The sequence below is a fragment of the Anopheles moucheti genome, chromosome 3 (assembly GCF_943734755.1).
Source record: "Anopheles moucheti chromosome 3, idAnoMoucSN_F20_07, whole genome shotgun sequence".
NCBI classification, from domain to species: domain Eukaryota; kingdom Metazoa; phylum Arthropoda; class Insecta; order Diptera; family Culicidae; genus Anopheles; species Anopheles moucheti.
In genome coordinates this window covers 71,657,061-71,682,780 of record NC_069141.1, presented here as the reverse complement: position 1 = coordinate 71,682,780, position 25,720 = coordinate 71,657,061, and the positions used below count along the sequence as shown (strand labels likewise).

The window sequence follows — 25,720 nt, the reverse complement described above, 5'->3', positions numbered from 1 at the left end:
GGCGAGGCCCTTTGCGACCGCCTATTCCGGTTACCGCTTGATCCGCCACTGGAAACAAGGTTACTGTTACTTACCATACATTCTTCATAACATTTTCTCAAACTGTTACGGAATGAATTTAGACACATTGTTCGAACAGAAACATAAAGAAAAACAATTTTATTTCTCCGGAAAGGTTATGATCGCAGATCAGAATTTGTGCAAATTAATATATCAAAAGTAAAACCTCTATTCGAATCCATCTGTACGTTTATGGGACTAGGAAAAGCAAACGTAATTTTAATAAGCAATAATAGTAAATATCCGTTTTGCCTTTTCCCCCACATTCTAATGCGTTTCATAGGAATGTGACACTGCCAGGCAGACGTGATTTATGCCATTATTATTATGGCCAAAGCTGGCCGATTCCGGGGCATTTTGTCCCAACTTCAAAATTCGCCAGGGGCCTCTTGTGGTACCCTTCGGGGCCCCCTCTAGCATAAGGAGACAGGGCCTATGTATACAAGTAATACACACATTTTTTGGGGCCCCCAACACGGCGAGGCCCTAGGCGACCGCCTACTCCGCCCACCGTTTGATTCGCCGCTGCGTCAGTTGCATGTTGAAGGAGGACCATCAATATGTAAGGCATTTGAACACACAGTACAGACTCACCAGAATACGTTGCAATACTAAAGGCCTTAAGATCGGTGCAGCTGGCATCAACCTCCAATCCAGGGTCCAGATTTCAAGCTAATGACACTTTTCGGGGGAAGATTAACGATATCTATGCGATAGCTTCATTAGGGTATAATCGGTGTATTCTTACGGTTATCGGTAAATCAATCTTGTACACAATGGTGTACTACTCGGTCCGGGAGTGTAATCATCTCGACGACCCGATTGCTGCCGCAGAGCCTTTTCATTGCTGCCTGCTGAATGGTGTCCTGCGGCATGCCTGGGCGAGCGAATTGCTGGACCCTACTGGGTGGTTGGATCGTTGCCCATCTTGTTGGTGCGGTGGTCGGTACGAATCTACTGACAAACTTCGAAGTACGCCACGGATATATCTATCCACCGAGTGTCACCGTGGCGGAAGGTGAAGTGATGCATTTGCGCTTGCTCGTACCGATGCAAGAGGGTGATCGGTGTTTCTACCGCGAGCCCGGTTCACCGACGGATATCGACGTGCACGGTGGTGTCGAGAGTGATCCACCTATGCGCCGGAACATTTCACACGGAAAAGCCCTGCGCTTCGGTGAGTCTGAGTGCAGCATACGCGTTAGCCCGGTGCATCAACGGGATGGGGGCTTTTGGAGGCTGACATTGGTTCGGGGCACCGAACGGATACGGGGCGTAACGATGGTGGACGTAATCGAACGTCCTTCCGTGCCGGAAATTGGGATCGAAAGCAGTGGCGGTGGGGCGGTGAGTTCGCTGGACGAAATAGGCCCCGAACGTACCGAGTACTGTTTCGTGCTGCGGCAGGATATGGCCAGCGAAGGTGCATACAGTGTGCCGATGTACGAACGGTGCCATCTGCCGCTGAGTGAAACCGATCCAACCGGGGCGGGTGTGTGGAGCGTAATTGCCGGAGTGCAGGGACAAATGCGAGAGATGACATACGGAATACACATCGAGAATAAAGGTATACGAAATATGTCTTTGTCCGCGTTTATCACCACAAGCGACGCTGAAAGTGGCATAACCTAAAATTTGCTGATAAAGCAATGATTAAGAAAATGATTTAAAACAATTGTGGCGTGGGCGCGTGTGCGATAACAGTTTCCTTCTTTTGTCCATTTTCCAGCGGAACAAATCGTAACGACAGTCCACCGGGAGTCGGACTACCATGTACTTTCCTGCCATCTAATGTACACCAAGTTGATGCTCAAGTTCTGCCGCTTCGTACGACTGGCGGACGGGTTGGGATTGAACGTCATCCCGGGCATTGGGACACCACGCTACGGCTACATCGGGGCCGGGTTCGAACGCAACGAGTGTGGTCTGGAGATACTTGGCCCGGAAGGGCTCGACAAGGGTACCTGGAAGTGTTTGCTCGGCTACGGCGACGAATCGCTCACGAAGGTGTCCGGTGCGATCGTGGACAGTTCCGACATTGATCCACCATTAGCCATCATGCGGCCGGAAGAGATGGTAACGGCACAGAACGGCACCACGACATCCTTGCAGTGCAACGCTAACAAACCAATCGATTACTGCTGGTTTCGGGGACCGCACGGCCAGTTCTACTCCCTCTCGGAGAGTCTCACGGCGGAGCATAGCGATGCCCACTACTGGTACAGTGGCATTTCGCTCGAGATGGGCGAATGTGGCATCACGTTCGCGAACATTCTCGACCACGACCATGCCGGCCAGTGGCACTGCTATGTGGGTAGTGGGCGCGTTTCGGCACTGGAAGTTTCCGCCATGTTTCAGGTGCGCATATCCACCTCGCAGATGATTTCCCAGTCCGAGCGTGTTGAGGTGGGTGTCGATTCCCCGGCCCTGCTCGGTTGTGATTCCATTCCACGCGGTACACCGCTGCAGTACTGTCGCTTCGTCACACCGACCGGGCAGGCGTTCAGCTTGAACGAAAACATCACCACCGATCGGCCCATCCTCGAGCGGTTCTATTCCAATCCGAACCATAACCTAGCGAAGGGTTCCTGCTCGCTGGTGATTGGTTCGGTGCGGGCGGAAGATTTCGGCCAGTGGATCTGTGCCGGCAAGATTGAGGGACATCCGATGGAACACATTTATGGCATTGTGCTGCACAATCGCGATGAAAATGGATCGAACGACGCGGAACTGACGGGAGGTACACTTTCGGCGGCTTCCATTAGCGGTATGGTGATCGGTGCGGTGGCCGTAATCGGTGGTGCCGTTGCCATCGGTTACTGGCAGTTCCGGAAACGTTTGCATCGGCAAACGGTCGCTGCGAACGAAGAAATTCAAATGCAAACGATCGAATCGCAGCAGGAGCTAGCAAGAACGGGACAGAGGATTAGTATCATCAGCTCGAGAAGCGAGAGTAGCAGCACAAACAGCCAAACAAATCTGTAGAAATAAGACTCGCAAGACTGCATACAACGTTCTTTCCACTACGTGAAACATTAACTGCACAAACATAATTAAAAATAAACACACAAACAGGACTTATGTTAGCAATCTTTACTTGCCAAATCGATTGCCTCAGATTTGGCTATTTCGAGCAGCTAAAACATCACGTCCTCGTTCGCCGGATTAGTCTTTTCGAGTCCGCCTGCTCCTCTTTGCATTGACATTAGATCTAGATCAATGTCAGTTAGAGCCTAGGCCTATCTTACACCTAAGCCGCTGAAGCCTTTCGTACGCCACGCTTGGTTCAAATTAATTTAAGCTATTCTTCGCTAAAACTAAGAACGTTCAGGATTGATTCCACTTATACACAAACTTTAAATTTCTTTACAAACTCAGTGTCCACAATTTACCCTTTCCAGGTTTACAGCTTTATGCTCTCCTTTCGCATCTGAATGTTGCGCAACAGACAGATGTCGGACATTGCAAACTGGCGGCCACTCGGTGTGTTGAGATCGTACAGTCTGGAACGATGCGAAGAAAAAGGTTTGCACTAAACATTATTATGTTAAGCAATCAATCAAACACTCAAACAAAAATCACTAAAGCTAGCTCAACATTTCTAAGTTATTGCAACCATTCTCTACATGCGACGGTTGATATCGATCCGGCATCAGTGCATCACTACTGCACGCTATAATCAATCAATAGTCTACGCATTATTAACGCGTTGCGGACGCTGAAAGAATTATGAGCACTGTCTCGAAGTTTATTTGCTCCGCCCCAGCTTTTCCTCGCACATAGCTATGGCAATTTCTTTGCACCGTCGGCGAACAATCTTCCCGGAGGGTGTCATTGGTAAACTGTCGACGAAAAACACACCACCCCGCAGCTGCTTAAAGTCGGCAACTACTGCGGCCAACCCGTCAACGATGTCTTGCTCGTGCACCCTCGCACCTTCCGGCTGGCGCACGGCCAAGGCCACCGGGAGATCATTCCCCGGCACGGGCATTCCGGTAACACAAACCATCAACAAACTCCCCGGGAATAGTTGCATAATTTTACACTCCAATTCCGTCGGGGAGATCTGAAACCCGCCATACTTAATGATGTCTTTCTTGCGATCCACCACGAAAAACACACCATCCCGATCGTACCGTGCAATGTCTCCGGTATGTAACCATCCATCCGGGTCGAGCATTTCGCGCGTTTCCGACGGGTTGCCATAGTACTCGAGAAAAACGTACTCTGCCCTAATGAGCAGTTCACCCTCCTGATGGGCTTCGAGTGCCGCACCATCGGCGTCGACTACTTTCGCTTCCATACCCGCACTCAGCGTCCCGATCGCGCCCGATTTGTACAATTGAACGGTAGTGAAGCACCCGCCACCAATTTCCGACAATCCGTAGCCGATGATAAACTTGGCTGCCCTCGAGAGATACTTCTCGAACGAGCTTTTCAACTCGCCCGATACAGGACCGCCACCGCAGAGCACCAACCGGAGGCTAGAAAAATCGGCCATTCCAATCGTTGGATCACCCAACAGTGCTAACGCATGGGACGGTGGCATAAACAGCGTTGTGATCCGAAACTGCTCCACCAGATCGATCAACAGCCGTGCGTTGAAGCTTTCCCGCGTGATGATTCTCGTTGCACCGACTATGCTCGCGTTAAGCAGCACCCCCAACCCGGACACCCAGTACAGTGAGCTGAAGCACAACACACGCTCACAATCGTTCGCTTTCCACAGGCTGGACGTGTGTGCGATGCAGGTTGCATGTGACAGACAAACGCCCTTTGAAAGACCCGTGGTACCGGAGGAACACAGCACGATCGCTAGCTCCTTGGCGGGATTTTCGATGTGTTCGGGGCTAAAATGGAGGTTATGCATTACTTTCCACACCTTTACAAATACCCCCGGTTGCAATACTTACACATAATCGTCTTCCAACCCATTTGGCAGAAGAAAATCGTCCACCGTTGGATACCCATTGATGCGTTTGCCAATCACGATGAACTGCGGTTCGATTGTGGCTGCTTCACACGCCACCTTCAGTTCCGATACCAATTCGCTATCACAAACAATTGCTTTCGGTTCCACCGTTCGCAGCATGTGTTCGTAATCTTCCGAACGAAAGTTGGCATCGAGCGTATTGAACGGCACGGCGGCCATAAAACAACCGAACACAACTGCAGCAACCTGGTCACCGTTTCTTGCCACTACCGTCACCTTATCGCCCCGATTAAGCCCGCAACAACCGGTCAGTGACTGGGCGAAACGAACGCTCCAAAGATGCAACTGCTTGTACGTGATCGAGCGTCCAGTATCGACACTGATTTGCGCGATTCTTGTCGGTGTGCGTTGCAGAACTCGATACAGCAGCTCACCGATCCCTTGGGCTGGGTTGTACAGCGGGGCCATTGAAGAACCTCGCCAGATTTTCGTTTTCTCGTCAAAAAATGTCGGTGGCATATTGCGAATTCGGATTGGAACTGGAACTGGTGGAGTTGAGCCACGGCAACGAACCACATTGCGTTCGTAGCTTTTGCATTAAAAAATCATTCCCGCCAGGATGAGGGGGTTCACTCAAAAATTCCTTGAGAATTGAGTCGCTGTTAGGACATAATTCCACGTAATGAAGGGTGAAAAGTAAACGAAGCGCTTTCATGCCTCAATTTGTATGAAATATTCAATTCAAAAGAACTACCCGTACCCGGCGAAGGAATTGCTTAGGATGGGAATCATCCGTGCATCAATCGCTTACTGCGGGGGTGGCTATACAAACACAGAACTACATTTAACTTCACAAATAAGCAGTTAGAATGCCTGCACAAGGATTGGCATATACATACCTTAAGATTAACCCAACCGTCATTTCATCGGTGGCGTTGATTTTTAGCAAATTCTGCACCAATCCGTTCGGAATCAGTTTCAGCACGCACATGATCCGCTCCCGACCACTCTCGACCAGCAGCGACAGAAACTGAAATATAAAGTACACCTTCGGGGACAGTTCGTCCGTGGTGATGTACTGCGTAAAGGTACGGAACAACGTTTGCAAACAACCCTGCAGCGGTTCCTTCAAGCTCGGTGCCGATGTCGCATCCCAGCTGGCCGCCGAATCAAGCGCACTCTCCAGTGTAAACTCATTGCCTCCGGTTGCTTCACATCCCACGCTAATGCCGTCCAAATCGATCTTGCGTAACTTGGCGCTAGTGCACAACGAATCGATATCTTCCATATCGGAACCGACAGTTCCGCGGGTTCGTTTTTTCGACAGCGTCAGTGATGCTTCCATTGTGACGATAATACAGTAGACGCAGAGTTTCGCCAGCACGCGCGACTGTGGATCAACAATTTCGGGTGTCCTGTAAAGAGAAATTGGTTTCGTGCACAATTATTGGTTTCGTACCAGCTTTTGTGTTACTTACTGCTGTTTGTTGAGCAGCATCATCGGCACTAGCTGTGATAGAAGTGCGATCGTGCAACGTTCAATATCTAGATGCATTATCGCGAAGATTATGTCCATCGTTTTGTTAAGATCGCGAATGTACTTGCACAGGAACAGCTTGGCGATTAGTTTTTCCACCAGCCAGGACGGTCCGCACGATTGCAGCAACGTATCCAGCAAGAACGTCGTCTCGATCGGTAACCAACCCCGTTCGGCGATCGCTTTCCATGCCTCCTCGAACTGCTCTTCCAGCGGCAGATGGGAAACCATATGCTGGCTTGGAAAGAGGGCCCGTAGTTTTGGGTTTATTTGAGGCGTACGTTGAAAATCCTGCTGCATGCGGCGTATGATCTGACCCATTAAACCGAACCGCTCTTTGCAGTAATCTTGCTGCTGCCAGTCTTCCGCTTGGGGCCCCGTTAGGGCACTGCATAGTTGCTGCACCATGTTCATCGGTTTTACCTGCTCGTCCTGCCGTACCATCTGCATGTACGCGCACAACCAAGACGAGGCACAGACCGCAAAGGAGGAGAAGTGCGCCTTCAAACCGTCGAGCATTTTCTTGATCTCCACCGGCGAGAGCGTTTCATTTTCCCACGCCATCAGTACCTGGTGGAGAAGGGCCGGGATGGTGTAGCATATATCTTCCCAGCGCAGATTGGACGCCTTCAATCCACCACCCTCGGCATTGTTGAGCGCCATTATAAGCTCCTCCAGCACCATTGGATCCGCTTGCTTCACCATCGTCATGGGGGATTTGGATTTCTTTCTTTCCACCATGTAATCGCGCACCCATTTCTCGAAGAAACTGTTTCCTCCCTCGGCTAGGATGACATCCGATCCGTAACTCTGCGCGATGGAGGCCAATATCATGAAGGTAACGTCGAATAATGCCCCGCGAGTGGTGCCCGCTTTGCCTATTTCTACGCCTGTAACTTGCTTAGCATAATCGTTACACTTCAACAGACCGGAGATGAAGGCTTTAAATTTTCCTTCCACCGATGCAACGGATAACACCAAATCGAGACTATTGCCCGTCAGTACCTGACACAGCATAGCAAGCAGCGCATCTTGCACCTTGCTGTGGTCTGTGCTGAGTGCTTTCAGTATCCCCACCAAAGGTGATTCGACGCGAAATACGAACTTCAGCATCAACGTAAGCTGTGCATTATTCGCCTCGAGCTTGTGCAAACCGAGCGTGATCGGTTCGCGCTGGGCAACGAAATGCTTCACGTGCGTTTCCGTCAGCAGGTTGTGCTTCACGATCTCCTTCAGCAGACACTCGACAACATTGCAGGAACACTTCATGTCCATGTAGTCCAACACTGGGCCATCTTGCAACAGCAACTCGAACGCTTCCAGCACCTCCACGCTGTAGTTCGTGCTGGTCGCTTCGTCCTGTTGCTCTTTGCCGTTCGTTTTCGTGTGTATCTGATGCACAATGTGCGGTACTTTGATGAATGTAAACGCACACATTAGCGACTCCTTTGACGTACCCTCGACATTGTTCAGCGAGATGAGACATCCGCGCATGATCTCGCAATATAAGCGCGCGTACGAATAACCCTTGAGGCGTTTCAGATTAATCAGCTGCGCTACATACTGGTTTGTTTCGCACATCGGGTTCAGCAACACTTCGATTGCGATGAACGGTTGCAGACTGAATGTGATCGGTTCCACCTTTCCGCCGTCGAACAGTTTCATCTCCAGAATATCTACCTCGAGCAGTACGAGCTTGCGCATATAATCGGTTACGGTGACATTGTTCGTATTGTTACCCACATGCGCCACGTAACCGGTCGTCAGGGTGAGGTTATTGATGCCGTTAAACCTTTTCTGGAGCGTTATGAATTGTTCCGGATCTTCACACTTTCCTATCGAAATTACCCCCAGCAGGAATGGATTTTCAGCGATCCGTTCGAGCACGGTAGCAACACGTTGCACGACGTCTTCTTCTTCGGTTTGCAATGCCCGGCTTTCGACATATGACTGTAGCACGCATTCATATATCTGCAGCAACCAGTGTACGAGCGAAACGGTCGCTTTCGTGAGGATCGATTCTTCCTGCTTACCCCGGCAGGTAACGCCATCGATAATGGACTTGAGGAAGTCAAGCAATGCGATAAGACAGTGATGTTTATCGAACTGATCGTACTTTGCAATACGATTCAGCACGGCCGCATGGGAAATCAGGTGGGCGCACAACGAATGTTTCAGATAGGAGAGAAACAACTGAAAGAAATGAAGGTGTTATTGCATGGTGAGAAAATGTTAGTTCCTTTACATACATACCATATTAGCTCCAGATCCCACCACCGCCTGTTGGACGATGGCGTCGGCCAAGTTATACACATCGCCGCTCACACCTCGCGTGAGAATCTGAAATGAGTAGACCAATCGATCAACTGAACATATTTAGACGAATTTAGAACATATGGGAAACGTCGTTCATCTCAGTAACCACGAACAAATTATACCGGTACAAAGCGACTCGAAAGTATGGCGGATAAATTTCGTCTCGGTTCAAGGATTATACGGTTAATTGGTGGTAGTAATAGAGGTAAAAAATTCTCGGCTTCTCCCGATGATAGGACGTCCCACGAAGCATCTTCCAAATCGACAGGGAAATCGTCCTCTAAATCAGTGTCTACCGTAGTACCGCCGAAAGATTTCCATGCAGTTCTGGGAGTGAGCCGGACAGCTACGTTGAATGACATCAAAAAGGCGTATTATCAACTGGCCAAACAGTTCCATCCAGATAGAAGCAATGTTCAGCAAGGCACGGACAGCGACACGGCCGAAATGAAAGTGAAATTTAGCCAAATTACGGAAGCGTACGAAGGTTTGATGGAGGAGTTTAAAAACCGCACCGACAGTGTAGTTGACTTGAATCCCGCCCTGTACCGTGATGTGCAACGAAAGCATATGTTGCTACCAAGGGGCCAAAAGGAACAATCGGCAAAACTAGGTGCATTGCTAAACGAACTCAACTATGAAGATGTTGTGCTCAGTCTCACTTTCAAGGAGTCAATAGAAGGCACGGTTCGACAGCTAACGCTGCCTATTGGTGTCAAGTGTGACCGCTGCTCGTTTACCGGGTCCCAGACGATACGCGGTGAAGACGGCATTTGTAGCATCTGTCACGGTACAGGCAAACAAGTGTATCATTCCGAAAGTGGTAATCTGCTAATGCCTTGCAAGTTTTGTAACGGTACAACGCACACCCCACAGAAACTAACGTGCCCCAAATGCCATGGAAAAGGAATTATTTTGAAACATCACAAACTGACCCTGTGCATCCCAAAGGCCTCCCAGAACAAGGATCGCTTAAAGGTACGCATACCGGGTGTACAACGACAGCTGAACGTCATACTGCACGTGCAAGACGGTGATCACTTCCGACGTAACGGAATGAACATATACTCGACGGAGGGCATTACAATGCTGAAAGCGATCAGGGGTGGCGATTTGTCCATCCGGGGCATTAACGGGATCTTCAACGTCTATCTCGAGCCGGGCACACAGAGTGGTACGGAGCTGCGCATACCAGGCAAAGGACTCCGTGACGAGATTCACCAGGACGTAGGCGATCATGTTATCACTCTTCAGGTCCGCTTACCGGGAAATTTAACGCCCCGACAACTACAACTGCTAGAAGAATTCGAAAGGGCAGTCCAGAGCGATGTGTGAAATGTATGCTTACCGTTTTCACGTTGATTCCCCACTGGCAGTCGGTCCAACGCTCTTTCCATGCGCGCAACAGCATCAGCTTGAGCAACGTAGTTTTGCTGGTAGTTTTTGAATTATCCATAATCATAATGAAGCACTTTTTATTTAATAAAACCTCCAGCCAAGATCGACGCTCGATGCAAAGTTGTTTACGTCCGCACAGAATCACTCACACAACGTCAAACACCCAAGGAACGATTTTTACCCCTCAACTGCGAGAGTGCTTCCATCAGCGCGCTGTCGCGAGAGAATGCACATTGAGAGAACGGCCCTTTCCTCGTTTCTTTCTCACCACCTGTAAAGGGAGACATTTACAACCGAACGTTCAATACTCGTCATGCCGGCTAGAACCAAGGTGCGTACAAGGTCTGACGCCATTGTTTACATTTTCAGAGGTTTTATTGGTTTCTTCTCTATTTAAATATATTTTCCTGCATCTTTACTGGCTAGACGAGAGTACATTACAGAGAAACTTATTTTTATTTCGATATGAACTAAATGAGTATTTAAAAGTAACAGATCTAACGGTAAGGATGCACCTGATTAGCAGACTTTATGTTGGTCTTAATACCTGACGGCATCTTGCCCATGGGGGCATTGCCAGAAGGTGAAACCGCACTCATTGGTGAACCTTGCCTAATTGCCGGAGGAATCATGACTCCCGCACCAGTTGGAGGTCCTACCGGGGCAGTCAAACCATTGCCAAGCCCAACGGCAGCCACCAGTGCTTGCGTGTCAGCCATCGAACTGGTCTGTTGTATGCCGGGCCGGGTGGAAGATTCATTTTCCCAGTCCTCTTTCGCCTTGCTAATAATGTCCCAGACGTGCGATATTACCTTATTATACTGAGCCACTTGCTTCATGCTTGCCTCCACGGTTAGATTGTTCGCTTTTGCCTCATGTGCCGCCTGCCGACTTTCGGCACCAGGATCCGGCTTGGTTCGCAGATAGTCTGGTGCGAGATCGTGCGAAAAGATAGGTACTCTACCTTCCGTCAGTTGCAGCAAGGCTTCATCGCGTTCCGGTGTTAGCATTAACGGCAGCACGGTAAGATTGCGCAGTGGCGTTCCAATTTCGGTGCTCAGTATCTTCATCAAACCGGTTAGCTGTAAAGAGAGGCGTTTTTTAAGTCTTCCACCTTTGCGACTGCGATTGCGAGAAATTCTTACATGGCTGGATATTAAGGCAAAGTTGTCCAGAAACGTAGGCCAGTTGATCGTTTCGTATTCTGTTTCCAACCTGTGTATCATCACCCCAATCGAATGTTTCAGATCGTTTAGCCTGTTGAGGACAGCTTCCAGGAGCATGTCCAACTGTTTTTCTTCTCGTTGCATGTTGCGTTGCAGTTTTCTGTACACTTTCAGTGATCAAGACATCCACGAATCGTCACAATCAATAAGAAACTTAATAATTTATGTGCAAATCGAAAAGAATAAACAAGCGCACCAGGAGGAGGTAAACAACCGAGAGTTGCTTTGCGATCTTTTGACAGCTTGGTAAGCTGTCAACTGAACCAGACAAACGAAAGGTTAGCTCAATGCTGCAGTATACTTTTCCATCCCTTTTTGCAAGAATGGAAGCAATAACAGGTGCAATAATAGCGTGATATTTCACGCAATCTTCCTTTATGTATCTCAGTTGATTTACAAATGACGAGGAGAAATGAATGAGCTGGAAAAATATTTCCTTTCTCCAACTGGCAGCTTGACAATTGATTGCTGGTTGTCCGTACCTGTTTCTACAGCTGACTTTTCGACACACGCACACATTTACCTTATCCACGATTTTCTGCCATCATCTCGCGCACACACACTGACCCAAACACAGCAGAACAGAACGGAAAGGTGCAAAATACAAGTTGATCATCACAAAAGGAAGTTCGCTTGGAAAATTCTGCATTCTATTGCTGCCAAGATTGTCCATATTACCGAACTGCAGGATACTCGAAACATAATCTTCACGTAGTGCCTAACAGTGGTGGAGTTTCTTAAGGGCCCCAGCTTCATCAAATTCAACAGTTGTGCGTATTGGGCTGGAGAGAGAAAGGCAAACACAAGGAACAGCGCAAAAACAAATCTCCAAAACAAGAACATAGGCTCCTTTGTGTGCGTGTGTGTCGTTACGATCGCAATTGGTTTGCACAATACTGTGTCAGCAGTGGAGATTGTATGGTGTGTGCTTTGTGTTTGATAAACTTTTCGTACGCGCAACCGTGTGTTTTCTATTTGTCCAAAACTCTTATCGTAAAGGGTCTGGCGAAAATCTCGTAGTTAGTAACTACTGTAAACCTTCCTTTGACCTATCGAAGGCGATTCCGTTCCCATGAGGGTGTCGTATCAGATATATCAAAGAACAAAAGCAGCGCGTAGTTTGGTGCGGATTTTCAAGGTTAGCAGCAAACATTAGTACGCGAGGTGCCCGAATCTAACCACCCAGATCGTTTAGGCCGTAGAAAAGTTGTACAAACACGCGACTTCCCTCTCGGACGTGCGTAGCATTTTGGCCAGTGGTTGCGATTCTAACCCTACCGAAGCAAATCGATTGAAATCGCTTTTGCTACTTGCATCAGCTGTTCCGAAATACGAAAAACGTCCTCCGTCAACACAGCTAGCCGAGCGGATTACAACGATAATAATAATAACATACAACGCCATCCGTGCTGCGCCTCAGACACTTCCCATCGTCCGCTCGGCCTTGGAACGTTGGTTCCGCTGCACAACACAAATATAACAAAGGAGTGCTAGCAGGCTTTCGCTATTCGGAAAGCAACTCAGCTTCAAGACATCGGTCACACAGGTATGTAAGCAGAATGTAGCTGGCCATATCCTCCCATAATGTATTCGTCTGATAATTCCTTTTAACCATTTTTTCATGTTTTCATCATCAAAGTTGACACTTCCTTTCCGACCAGACATCATTCGAACACACACAGAGTTATTCACTAATAGTATCCACAATCTCCGTTGAGAAAAGGAGCCATAGCCAGCGAATAAACAAAGAACCATTACCCATCCGCGGCGAGTCTGTTTCTGTTGAAGCAAGCCATGAGCCTCCTGGCAAGAACAGACATAGATGCGGGGGGATTTTTTGTCAACTTCAATCAGGATTGCTCGTAAGTTTTGTTATTATTGCAAGTTCTGTGCGTCATGCCGTAGGCCGGCTATTTTCTAAAACAGTTTATCTACTCATACACAGATCCTTAGCGGTTGGGTCGAAAAATGGATACGGTTTATTTTCATTGAACTCGGTCGATTCAAACCTAGACCAGATATACACGAGCTTGGGCGAGGACATCTGCTTAGTAGAGCGACTTTTTAGCAGCTCTCTCGTTGCCGTCGTATCACTGAACGCTCCGAGGAAGCTTAAGGTTCGTCCCCAAAATCATCCGCATCATGTTTTTCTGTCTACTTAAACTCTTGCTTCTATGCTCGTTTGTAGGTATGTCACTTTAAAAAAGGAACAGAAATATGCAACTACTCGTACTCGAACACGATTTTGGCGGTGAAGCTAAACCGTTCCCGGCTGGTCGTGTGTCTAGAAGAGAGTCTCTACATACACAACATACGGGACATGAAGGTTGTGCACACTATACGCGATACGCCACCGAACAAGACAGGGTTGTGTGCTTTGGCGTCGGATTCGGATCACTGCTATCTGGCCTACCCGGGAAGCGCCACCGTCGGTGAGGTACAGATCTTCGATGCGGTTAATCTGCATGCCAAAATCATGATCCCGGCGCATGATTCACCGCTCGCGGCGATAGCGTTCAGCCAGATCGGTACAGAAATTGCAACAGCGAGCGAGAAGGGCACAGTCATTCGGGTGTTTTCCGTGAGCGACGGTTCGAAACTGTTCGAGTTTCGCCGGGGCGTCAAGCGATGCGTCTCGATAGCGTCCCTAGCGTTCAGTACCTGTTCGAAGTATCTGTGTTGCAGCTCGAACACGGAAACGGTGCACGTGTTTAAGTTGGAGCGCGTTTCACCGGAAACTAACGATGACCAGGGTGCCGGTGAGGCGTGGTACGGTAAATTTAGCAAGGCTTTTGCAAACTACTTGCCACTGCCAACGCAAGTGACGGACGTGTTTTCGCAAGGGCGAGCGTTTGCATCGGCCCTGCTGCCCGTAGCCGGACTAAGACATTCCTGTGTCATTACAACGATTCAGAAAGCGCTCAGGTACGGGTGTCCGTGCTCACTCACTCACAAAGGGAAGAAATTTTAATCATAACTCTGCTTACAGAATGTTGGTCGCCTCCCAGGATGGATATCTGTATGTGTACCAAATACCATCGGAAGGGGGCGAGTGTCAGCTGATAAAAAAGCATGATCTCAGAAACATCGAACCACCACCGAATCCACCCAGAACGGGTAAGTCAGATAGGATACAGTGACCACACTTCACACTATCCCTGGCAAATGATACTGAAACACAAAAAAATACTTTACAGAATTTAACTTCTGTTCGTTAAACTGCATTTTTTCCCACTTAAGTTGCAACTGTATACTCAACACCAAGATCATTTGAATTAGTGTTGGGCGAATCTGATTCAGATGCATGAATGTTTAAAATTCTAAAATTCTAAAGTTCTAAAACTGAGAATTTGTACATCTTAAAGAATTCTTGAATCTTGAATGATTCATGAATCTTTGAAAATCAATCTTCGATTTATCAATACATAACATACACCACCTTTGTAAAGTCATTAAAATTGTTTCAGTATCTATTGCCTCGATTGTCATATTTTTTTCTGTAAAGAGTACAACACGCGGTGGTTTAATTCATATATCTGTTTTATCCCTATATGATCCTTAGAATCAGTGCCAATTGGTGTACCAACGGTGGTACCGTCAGGTGGGTCTAGCTATGCTGCCACCGTTCGCGGTACTGCCGGTAGCAGTGCCGGCAGTGGTGGTGTAGCCGGCTCAGCAGAAGACGATCATCATGACCATTCGCAGCAACAGCAGCAGTAAAAGTTCGCAGACATGTAAATTTAAAGAAGTCGAACTGAACTGAATCGTTGTACTACGGGTGCGATGAAGCTCGACGGAATTACTCGCGGATCATGGTTTCCGGAAGCTCTCTTCATGTTTACAGTTGTGCTGAAATGCTGAAGTTGTTGCTTGAGCAAACGGCAATACCCCGGAGCGTTTTCTCACCAAGCAAACAGGACGTTCGTCGGAAGCCTTTGTTTGTTTCGTTGTTTTCACGCTCGATCTGATTCGTGCTAAAAGCTTATTATTGCCCGAATTCACAATTGACACGTTGACATAAACCGGGATCAGATTTAAACCCACACGAAAAAACTACCACATACACACTATATAACACTTGTAAACAGATGTGGCAGCAACCACTCACAAACCAGGGGAAAACCCTGGTTTTTCGAAGGCTGTAAGAGAGTTTGCGCCCAACTTAATTGTCTATGCGTGCTGCGAAACATAAGAAAGCGATTAGTAGTAACCGGTTCCAAATGGAATGGGAAAGGATCTAGGCATCAATGTGATAGAAAGGCGCATAAATCATACCCTCGCCACAGGGACTGCGGCATAAATAATGGAAAAAAGAATAGTTACAGGTTCTGTTAAATTCGATGGCTCAAAATTCCTGAACCATCTTCCTTCTCCTTCTTATGTATCCACCGCCTCTCCATACTGCAGGTCAGCAAATAGGAAACTTTTATCCACTAATAAAAGCTAAGAGAAGCGAAAGTTACTCCAGTAGAAGTTAACTACAATATATCGCTAATGTGGGACCCCAATTCATACATGGCTACGTATAGTGGACTGTTTTTCCCCCTCCGTGGCCGTACAGAATCAGATTTCTTTCCGCTGTGAAGGGAAAACCGGTAGTGCAAGAATTAATTAGAAAGCAGAACATATTTTTTTATAATGCATTGTTTTAAAAGAAGAAACTGGAACTGAAGGTTAGCAAAGCAAACGAAGAAGAAAAGGATACGCAAAAGAAGGACAACACATCTAGGAAACAAACTTTCGCGTATTGTTAGCGACTGTAAGATGGGCAAAGCAAGATAAAGAAGTATATTTGAGTGTAGGCTTTACCGTATGTGTAGCATAATAATGCTAGGCAGGAAGTAGAAAGGTGGTTCGTTTGGCCGACATCCGGACAACACAGTGCTGGTTGCCGTATCGAGGGCACTACGCACGGTGAATAATATAAGGGCGCAAGGTAGCCAGGGAGAAGAAGCTGAGATATATTAATTATCTTCTAGTGCATTGAATAATATTTCGAAACTCTCTCCCGAACGTTTGACTTGCGGTGAATCATAACGCAGTGAGATAGATCAGTTAGCGCATTAGTGGTACTGAGTTTAACTTGATTTATCCATAGTGTTTAAGACCAAACAAAATCAATTGATCAATAAAATCTTTCGAAGAAAATGAAACGGAATTGTACGCCATTCATTAAAGGCACTCAACCAGGCACCAGGCGTCTCCATCGGCACAGAAAATATATTCCAGCCACTTCTCATCCTGTGTCAATGGATCGATGCAATAACGGAATGTCATACAGTCAACTTCAACACGATCGTAGCCACCATTGACTGTCATTTGTTGTCTGGAGGTGGCAAAATTTCCGTCCAAAGGAAGAGAAACATTTTCAGCGTTCGTGCTTATTCGAATTTACGTGTTATTTTCGGAAATGTTTCAACAATCGCACCGTACAGCACCACGTGCGCTCGGCTTGCAACTAATAACCAAGACAAGTTTCGGTTCACCGTCCACACCGTACTCCGTTCGAACCATGAACACTCGGCGCTTTACCTATCTCGAAAAACCTGCCGCTTACTTTCGATCCCTCCATCAGAGTGGATCACAGCTTTCAATCAAATCCCTTCCAGAGGTGAAATCTTCAACAAGTGTTGAAACAGTGCCCGGCAAAGCGGACACCGCACATACCAGCATCCTAGAGGCGATAAAAGCGAAACAATGGAGCAATTGGAGAGACCATATCAGCACAGCGAATGCGTTACAATTCATCCAACAGCTTCCCGCAAATACAATGGCGGCCTATGTGATGGTGATAAACTCACGCGAGTACGAACTAGCCCGAAACATCGTCCTTAAAGCATGTCGGCTAACGGTGCACATCGGTAGGACAGCTTATCTGTGGCTGGGACTTTTTCTGGAATCTCGTGAATATTACTACTGCAGATACTACACGCTACTAGCGCTGGAATACACCCTCAAATGGTTCCGATACGGACTACGTACCATATTCGATCTAATCCGTAATTGGGCTGCCAAGAAGGGCCCGAACAACTAATCTGCGATTGAGCGAAGGTAAACCCACAATAAAAACACACAATTAGTTGTTTTTTTTGTTTTGTTCAATTTTATTTTACTTTATTTCTCCATTTTTCTGTTCAACGACGTACGTGTACTAGTTTTCTGGTTTGCGAACCGATTGGTTTTTGTTAGTGTTTCCATTTTTGCCACACACACACACACGCGCGCACATCAATCTGTCCAAAGTTTAGCTTAGCTTAATCATTTTATAGCTCCTCCTCTCCACCTACCGCTCCATTTCGCTACCTTCACTCTGATACATACTGGGTCTATATTTAAGTGTGTGCGTGGTTTTATTTCCACCTTTATTTTTCCTTTCCACAATGTCTTCCTATTTCTTGCGCTCTTTTGTGCGTGTTTACTTTTTGTTTTGCACCACTACAGTACCATTTGATCATTTCTATTTCTTAGATGCGCTCTTGAATGTTGTTAAAAGCGTTTTCCTAAGCACTGCTCTAGTTTTGTGCTCTTTATCGTTCTATTTTTCACCCTTCCTTTTTGCTGTTGTTTAGGTTTGGCAAATGTATGCACTGTACATCATTCTATTAATTTACGTTCTTTGTCATCTTTGCTTTATTCTTTCCGCTTGAGTACTTTCTTGTTGTTTTGCGCCTCAGCTTGTGCGCATTACCCATTGTTATTATGTAATTTTTAGCTTGTTGTTAATATTTTCTTTATAACTGTTTTGACGGCTAGTTCACAGCCGCATCCGCATAATGCGTGTTGATTTTGTATGTGTGTGTGTTTTTTTCTCTTCTCTCCATTTTCTTCTTCTCAGTAGCTTTTTGTTCTCCCTTTTTTGCAAGAGTTCTGTTCTTATGTTTTTGTTCGCTTGCCATTGAATATTTGGTATGTTGTTTGTTGTGTTTTTTTTTCCTTTTTTATTTTTTTTCCTTATCTCTGTTACCATTTTTCCTTTTCTTCCCATTTGATGCTATATAATTACGTCTAAATGCTAGTTACACTACACTTTCCACCGCTTTTTAGCTGTTCTTTTTTTGTTTTGTTTTGTTTCATATTTACTTTATTCTCCAATCTGCGTTCATTTTTTTTTTTTGAAAGTGAGTTGTTTTTTATTCGATTGAGTACCGTGTACAATTATTATGGTTCACTTTCATTTCATTCTTCCTAGATGTATCGGTTTTCTAGGTGTTTATCTTGTAATGAAGCACTTTTTTGCGCACAATGGTAACACACGAATGATAAGTTTCTCTACGGGGTTTAGTGTTTTGCCCATTTGTTCTCAATTTTTCCACGTTAATTCGTTCGTCTGCAGGAAAATCTCCTGTATTACACACACCCGAGCTGTAGTTTTGAAAGTTAAGCAGAGGAACAGAAAAGAAATCTATTTCACACCCTCAACTTCACCTTGAAGTGATTTGCTCTCATTTAAACTTCCCCGGCACTGGTGCGAAAGAGCATTTAAAATGTTAGTTCACGGTTTTTTAATCCCCTGAACCATCCAAGTGTGCTGTGATCAACTCCAAACGAAATATAAAGCGTCTCCAATAGTTTGCTCAGACACATTCCGCATGAGGTCCAGCCTCTTCAATTTCTAACCAATTTGCCCTGTGTCCCAATTCGCAACCACGCAAGCTCAGCTGTGTTAGAAGAGCTGGGGTGGAATTATTCCTGTTTTCTTACAAAAAAGCCAATGTCCTTTTCTTCTTCCTTAGCCCTCCAATGGTTTGTGCATTAAATTAGTTGTTTTTGAAGTTCATTCCTTCGGCAATCCCCGGGTACATAACAAAAAGCCGGTGCAGAACATTGAAGAATTGTTTAAAATTCTGACTTCACAAACCGTGCAAATGGCGACCGCTTGTTATCGATAGTATGTGTGTTTGCATGCTCCAGTTTTCCCTTTCCTATTTTGTTCTGACAAACGTTCAGCTCTCCGTTTTGAGTGGCGTACTAATTTAATTTCCTTTGCGCTACACATGCGTGACGGGCAGTTACCGTTCACAGTGTCTATTGTTCCACGCCACACTCTCTTTCTTTTTGATGGAAGGCGTATTGTTTCAACTGGAAAGTTTGCGCAATAAATTAGCACTAACGAGAACCATGCGTGGATGGTGTTGCGAAAACAATAAAACTCTCTCCAAATAAGTGCCAATAATTCGATTGTATCGTACACGATCCCGGCGGCAAGTTTGGGGTGCAGTTTTGCTCTACCTGTATTATCATCGTTCGTTATATTACTTCCCTATTGTTTGTTTGCCTATTGCTGGATTGAGCGGTTGTTTTGGGGTTAACAAAGAAAGTACGATCCCCGTGGAGAAATGATTTCGGTTTTACTGAGTTGCTTCTGTTATGCTGATCGATACCGTATTATCACTGGATAGCGCTGTAAGTTTTTGCCACTGCCGGGTCTATGAAAATGGCTAAGAACAGTGAGCACCGAGAGTGTGTTTGCTTCCCGTACTCCTCCTCAGCGTTGCCTGTTTATTTATATCTCATTACATTTTCCACAAAACATTTACTGTAACATTACACAATGGCTGGCGAGAAAGGAAACAAACCATAACCATGCTTATTACCTTTTTCCCATGTCGATACACTTACTTATTTTCATTTGATTTCTTACTCAACGTGCACCGTTTCTCAACATGTTTCCGTTTTATTAGGTGTTCAGTGCTTTCAATATGTTAGTGGTTTTTTTTGTGTTTTTGCGTTCTGTTTCTGTTGCTACTCGTTTGTTTTACACAGTGGTGCTAATGGCCGCTAATGGACGAACAAACAAAATGGTGGTGTTGTTAAATGAGTCGTTTTGTTTGTGCGAAAGTAAAATGGTGGAATGGTAGTACAAGGGAGTAGTAGTTTACTCGGTGAAATGGCAAATAAATAAAGATGAAGCATGAGTTGTTCATTACGCCGATACGCCTACCTTCGACAACCACACAAGAGACAACTTTGTTAATATTGTGCTGTGTTTTGCTTCCGGTTTTGTTCATAGCTTATTCATATTTACCAAACACGCACTCATTTCCTACGCACGTGAAACGAAGGAGAAGGTCTCATGCAAAACCTCGAAAGGGAGTTTGGCTTCCTCCATTCTGTTGCCTTTGTTCAATTGTTTATTTGCAAGTTACCTTAAACGTCACGTTTTTCTTTTGTTTTGTTTTACTACCGTTCACTAGCTTACGATCATATATTACAGGGACAAATATTAGTGTATTTTTTTGTTTTCTTTTCTTTTCTGCTTTTCTTTTGCGCATTATTCCTTTGCTCCTTGCCGGTTATATGCAAACTTGGCCCTTACTAGTATGCCCCCTAGGTGCCGTAATGTGTCATGGGCCATTTGCCATGCTGCCAGCTTCGTCTAATGCTGCTGCTGGGTTTAGAGGGCTCAGAGTACTAGAGCGGTATGCTATAGTTCTTGTGTTTGCTTCCAATGGGCCCCACACATGTATTCTTTACCTAGTTCTGTACTTGCGATGTATGTGTGTGTGTGTGTTTGTAGTGTGAAAATGTTGCTATTTATGCATTAGTATTAGCGTACTGCGGTTAGCAAGTGGAATAAATTTCAACTGAACGCATTTGAATGTCGCAAAGTAACGGAAATGCATAATTCTCAAGTCTCGCACATTGAGGCTACGTGGAGAAAATGGAAAAAAAAACTAAATTGGAACTCGCAAGCAGTTCTACAAATGCAACTCAACACCATTCTGGATCAATCTTGTAGACGGTTAGCTATGCCTGCTTACTTATTGAGCTTATGGGGCTCTTCAACTTAACGTCCTTTACTGTTCATGTTTTCCTTAAGTTTCTTTTCCTCTTTATCGCTCTTCTTTTATCGACTCAGCGGGGGTGATATTGTTCAAAGTAAATAATGCTTTGTGTGTTTTTTTTCTCCATAATGATTGATTCGTGTGTGTTTGTGTGTTTTTACGCGAATAGTTAAATAGTTCGATATAAATAACTACGACCTTTGCGTTCTGCTCTAACGCCCATTTGCAAACGGTTGGGTTTTTGAATATTGTTTCCTCACATCGAAACTTCTTCCACACCTGTATGCACACCATTTGTCAATGTTTTGTTTCCTTGTTTTTGTTGCATCTTTCGGGACAAAAGCCTTTTCCATTTTCCACCATGTACGTGTGTTGTGAGTGTTTTGTGCTCATTTGTGCGATTCGATCCCTCTCCGCCCGATTTCCGTTTCCATTTGACGAACTCTCCGGTTTGGGCAGTGCCGCGCAAAAGGTCACGATCGGGCTTTTTTTTCTTCTCTTGTATTATAAAAAGAGCATCGGCCATCCCCATCTAGCGGCTAGGTTGGTTTCATTTTTTTTTGCAGATTTGCCTTAAGAGTTCAGTGTCGGAAATAAAAATCTGTATCATTTATATTTATATGTATATGGTTATTAACCTAAATGGCAGCTCCTGTACGCTGCGCCTGCTCGACCACCGTTCCGCACGCGTGCTGGTTCGTCCTTCGTTTTTGTCCGCTTCAGGGATACCCCCCTCTTTGTGCAACACACCTTAATTCCATACCCGCAGGAACGAGTCCCAGGAGCCGGTCGCCACGGCCATACCGTTCTCCGTCACGCCTAAGCAGGACACCCGGTTGTCGTGTCCGGCCAGGATGCCGGCCCGTTCTGCCTTCAGCGTGTCCCAGACGTTGCAGTTGAAGTCATCGTACCCTGCCAACAGCAGTCGGCCCGACTTTGAGAACGCCACGGACGTGATGCCGCAGATGATGTTGTCGTGCGAGTACATCGCCAGCTCCTGGTCGGCCCGGATGTCGAACAGCCGACAGGTGGCATCGTCCGAACCCGTCGCAAAGGCGTGTCCGTTCGGGAAGAAGGTGACCGCATTGATATCGCTCTCGTGCCCCGGGAACGTCTGCTTGCACTGGCCCTCCCGGATGTCCCACAGCTTCGCCGAGGCGTCGCACGCACCGGACACAAACACCCGGCACTGAGGCGACAGTGACAGTGCCATCACATCGCCCGTATGCCCAAGGAACGAGGTACACTGCTGGCCGGTCTCAATGTCCCACAGCCCGCAGGACATGTCGCCCGAGCTGGTCACGATCTGGTTGTCGTCCAGGAACCGGCAGCACGACAGATAGCCCGTGTGCCCCGGAAGCTCGCGCGACACACGCACATTACCCTCGCGCGTCTTCAGGTTGTAGATCGAGCAGATGTTGTCCAGACCGCCGCAGGCGACAAAGTTGCCCGACGGTGCATACGCGCACGTCATCACCCAGGACGAACGCAGCGGGATCGCGTGCACCTTGTTGGTGGTGTGCGAGTCCCACACGATCAGCTTGCCGTCCTGCGACGCCGACACCAGGTTCCGCGAGTCGCTGCCCCAGTGCATGGCGTAGATCTTCGCCAGATGGCCCCGCAGGGTGCGTCTCGTGCGCATCTGTATCCGGCCGATCGGCTCGAGATTGTTTGTCGCCTGGACGAGCGACGTATCGCACGCTGCCTTCCGCGCATCCCGGATCGCATTCTTCAGCGTTTCCGCCTCCTGTCTCAGTGCCTCCAATTCGTTCATGGTTCTGTACCTAAGCGGTGCCTTGTGTGATGTCCGCGGAGAACTAAAATGTGGGAAACGCTTGAGCCTTTTACGGGCCTGTTAATCAGTGCGTAAGCAGTAAAACGGTGCCTTGCTTCGCCTTTCCCAAGCACTGTTCGGTTTGCTATCGTATCTACACTGTGCGCCTTCGCTCTATTCCACGGTTGTGCATTTGCCGTTGCTCAGTGGGACCTTTCCGTCTTCAGTTCTGTGCGCTGCTGCTTACCATGGGCACAAAATTTACGCTATCTCGCTAAAGTCGTCTCCCTTACAATAGGCCACCTAAGCCACTAAGCACTATCGTTAATGAACACTTGGTTTTGTTGTTGTTTAGCTGCTGCCGCTTTAGTTTGTCCTTGCCGTTCCTTGAGCCGTTTTGGTAGCTTAACCAATGTATTCCACCATTACCGCGTGCACTGGTGCAGGAATGTAATACTGAACGATGCAGTGAAGCTGTGCGTCGCGCTAGGTATATCGGAACCGTTCTCGTAGAATTCTGTCCGCGTTCGGTTACGGCTGATGACGGTGGTTTGCGATGATGATTATGGTGATGAAGACGATGAAGTTACGCCAAACGGATGGTGGTACTAGTGGTTTGCTGTTCGGTTTTGTGCGTTCCACCGTTTACTGCATGAGGTAAATGAAGAAAGAAAGAGAAAAAAAGCAAGTGATAAGAAAAGGTGTGGTGTTGGGTGAATCATGAATCTAAATGTATCTTTCATATGGCTGAATGAATCTGACTCTCCATTCCAAAGATTCATGAATCTTTAAAGATCTATGAACTCCAGCTAGGAGCACATGTCCGCCATGTAACTCATCCCTTCTCCTAACGTCATTACTCTAAGGATTCATGAATCTTTGGAGAGTTGATTTGAATGACTCCTCACTGACGAGTCATACGAATGACTCTTTTCAAACGGTTCATTCAGCACAACATTAATAAGGTGCTAACGATTTTAAAATAAAAAAAAATTAAAAGAATTAATGCTGCTAATGGGCGAAATCTTGAAGGAAACAAATGCTCCCAAACCCCACAAACTCCACGACACTGCAACAGTTTCTTCCACCATTCCTTTCCCTGCAAGCCTTCGCTTATTGATTTCATTGTGCCGAATTTTCACCACCACCCCCTTTGTGTCACTATGAACTTGCCAACGTCTTCTCACACCGGTTTGCTCTGCGGCAGCACTAGGTATTGCTGCTCTGTGCGCATATAATTGCTTCTGTCTGTTAAGTTATGACGTTTGCACTGTAAAGTCCCAATTAGTTTACTAGCGGAAGCAACAACAAGAAAACCCAGAAAAAAAAGCATCCCTCAAAAGGACACACACCCTTGGTGGGTGTTTGGTGAAGGATTTTACTATCGGTTTTCCTGGTTCCACTCCCGCGTACGCAGAGTGTGCTATCGCTCAGTCAATACACCAGCCCACACACAGTCACAAAACGCAATCCTTCTCACTAACCGCTCTCACAAGGCTCGCTTCTCACCAGACGCAATCGCTTCGTTTTTTTTTGTTTGGCTCACAACGTCTCCGTCACTTGGTGGTTCATTTTCGTTTCACCAACACTGCTCCGTATTGGATTACCGTTTTCGAAGGAATAGCGGGGGGCCCACGGGCAACACTACTAGCAATCCGTGTCACGAGTACTTCATTGCACAACACTGTAACTAGGACTGTATACTAAGGGAGGAACATATTCGTGCGCTAGCGTTCCCCACTACACAGAACAAACGATCGTTTTCATCCACTCGCTACTAGCTTGAAGTGGAAAATGACACAAGTGAGTGTGAACCTGCCTCAGCAGCAGCATCAGCAGTAGCAACAGTAGTAACGCTCACCAACACAAGTGCCGTACGACACAGGTGTGCGCATACACTTGTGTGCACGGTTCCATGCACCCTCCTTTGCCCAGCAGGGGGTTGTCCGTATGGTTGTGTGCGTTTGTAACGGCACAGGACACGCGAGCGCTTGTGTTGGTGCAGGCTGTTGGGACGAAAATGTGCGTGCAAAAAGCAAACGAGAGGCGCGGTCACCACACACCATGGGTTGTGTGTTTGTGTGATGGGTGTGTGCGACGAAACCGATAGACCGAACGCAGCAGGATATTCCCTCCCCGCGAAGGGATGACGAAATGATCCGCAAGCGTGAATAATATAGCGCCCCCTTTAATGTCAGTAATTATCCGGCCTATATACGGGTTACTAACTTTTGACGTCTGTCAAAGTTGGGGTGACGAATGGAAGATACGAAAGCAAACTATCATCCAAGCAGACTAGGAGAGTTTCCTTGCAACACCGCAGCCCCGCATTTCCTGCCGATAAACGAATTTATTCGCAATTATGTACACGCACACTCACACACTCCATTCCACCTTGCACTGTTCATATTCGTGAATACGTATGGAAGTAGTAGTAGTGTCGTTCGGCACCTGCACGTACGCACAATTTCACAGTTTTAAACCCATTTTCCTCGTCCGTTGTAAGCATTTCACTGGAATATTCCTCTTTTTTCCCTCAACGCAAGCTTTTCATACCATTTTCACACCATTTCTCGCTGGTGCGGATTGAAATGTATAATAAATTCTTAACCTCCTTCCGTTTTATCGCTTATACACACACACACACACATACAAACTCACAGTTCGTCACTTATTCATGTGTTCACGCAC

At 46.7% G+C, this 25,720-nt stretch overlaps 7 protein-coding genes across 7 annotated transcripts; 3 read left to right on the top strand and 4 right to left on the bottom strand.

Moving 5' to 3' along the window:
- The first annotated feature begins 894 nt into the window (after positions 1-894).
- On the top strand, positions 895-3,045 carry LOC128302980 (uncharacterized). Its single transcript, XM_053039831.1, has 2 exons — positions 895-1,627; positions 1,790-3,045. The coding sequence occupies exons 1-2, from the start codon at positions 919-921 to the stop codon at positions 3,043-3,045; spliced, it is 1,965 nt and encodes a 654-aa protein (XP_052895791.1). The 5' UTR covers positions 895-918.
- LOC128305991 (mediator of RNA polymerase II transcription subunit 24) lies at positions 2,378-10,351 on the bottom strand. Its single transcript, XM_053043650.1, has 5 exons — positions 10,195-10,351; positions 8,784-8,870; positions 6,472-8,723; positions 5,893-6,408; positions 2,378-3,563 (listed from the first exon to the last, which is right to left on the bottom strand). The coding sequence occupies exons 1-5, from the start codon at positions 10,306-10,308 to the stop codon at positions 3,464-3,466; spliced, it is 3,069 nt and encodes a 1,022-aa protein (XP_052899610.1). The 5' UTR covers positions 10,309-10,351; the 3' UTR covers positions 2,378-3,463.
- Positions 3,581-5,512, bottom strand: LOC128305992 (uncharacterized). The gene is made up of 2 exons (XM_053043651.1): positions 4,974-5,512; positions 3,581-4,910 (listed from the first exon to the last, which is right to left on the bottom strand). Exons 1-2 carry the CDS (start codon positions 5,510-5,512, stop codon positions 3,809-3,811), a joined length of 1,641 nt encoding a protein of 546 aa, XP_052899611.1. The 3' UTR covers positions 3,581-3,808.
- Positions 8,991-10,254, top strand: LOC128305993 (chaperone protein DnaJ-like). Its single transcript, XM_053043652.1, has one exon. It carries the CDS (start codon positions 8,991-8,993, stop codon positions 10,179-10,181), a length of 1,191 nt encoding a protein of 396 aa, XP_052899612.1. The 3' UTR covers positions 10,182-10,254.
- A 390-nt stretch (positions 10,352-10,741) lies between the features above and the next one.
- Positions 10,742-12,219, bottom strand: LOC128305667 (mediator of RNA polymerase II transcription subunit 8). The gene is made up of 3 exons (XM_053043235.1): positions 11,953-12,219; positions 11,390-11,577; positions 10,742-11,326 (listed from the first exon to the last, which is right to left on the bottom strand). Exons 1-3 carry the CDS (start codon positions 11,987-11,989, stop codon positions 10,742-10,744), a joined length of 810 nt encoding a protein of 269 aa, XP_052899195.1. The 5' UTR covers positions 11,990-12,219.
- On the top strand, positions 12,061-16,612 carry LOC128305666 (WD repeat domain phosphoinositide-interacting protein 2). The gene is made up of 6 exons (XM_053043234.1): positions 12,061-13,016; positions 13,132-13,332; positions 13,416-13,587; positions 13,659-14,395; positions 14,460-14,587; positions 15,033-16,612. The coding sequence occupies exons 2-6, from the start codon at positions 13,265-13,267 to the stop codon at positions 15,188-15,190; spliced, it is 1,263 nt and encodes a 420-aa protein (XP_052899194.1). The 5' UTR covers positions 12,061-13,016; positions 13,132-13,264; the 3' UTR covers positions 15,191-16,612.
- Positions 16,613-18,507: 1,895 nt separating this feature from the next.
- Positions 18,508-23,527, bottom strand: LOC128305401 (guanine nucleotide-binding protein subunit beta-1). The gene has a single exon (XM_053042826.1). The coding sequence runs from the start codon at positions 23,027-23,029 to the stop codon at positions 22,007-22,009; it is 1,023 nt and encodes a 340-aa protein (XP_052898786.1). The 5' UTR covers positions 23,030-23,527; the 3' UTR covers positions 18,508-22,006.
- Between the last annotated feature and the right edge of the window lie 2,193 nt (positions 23,528-25,720).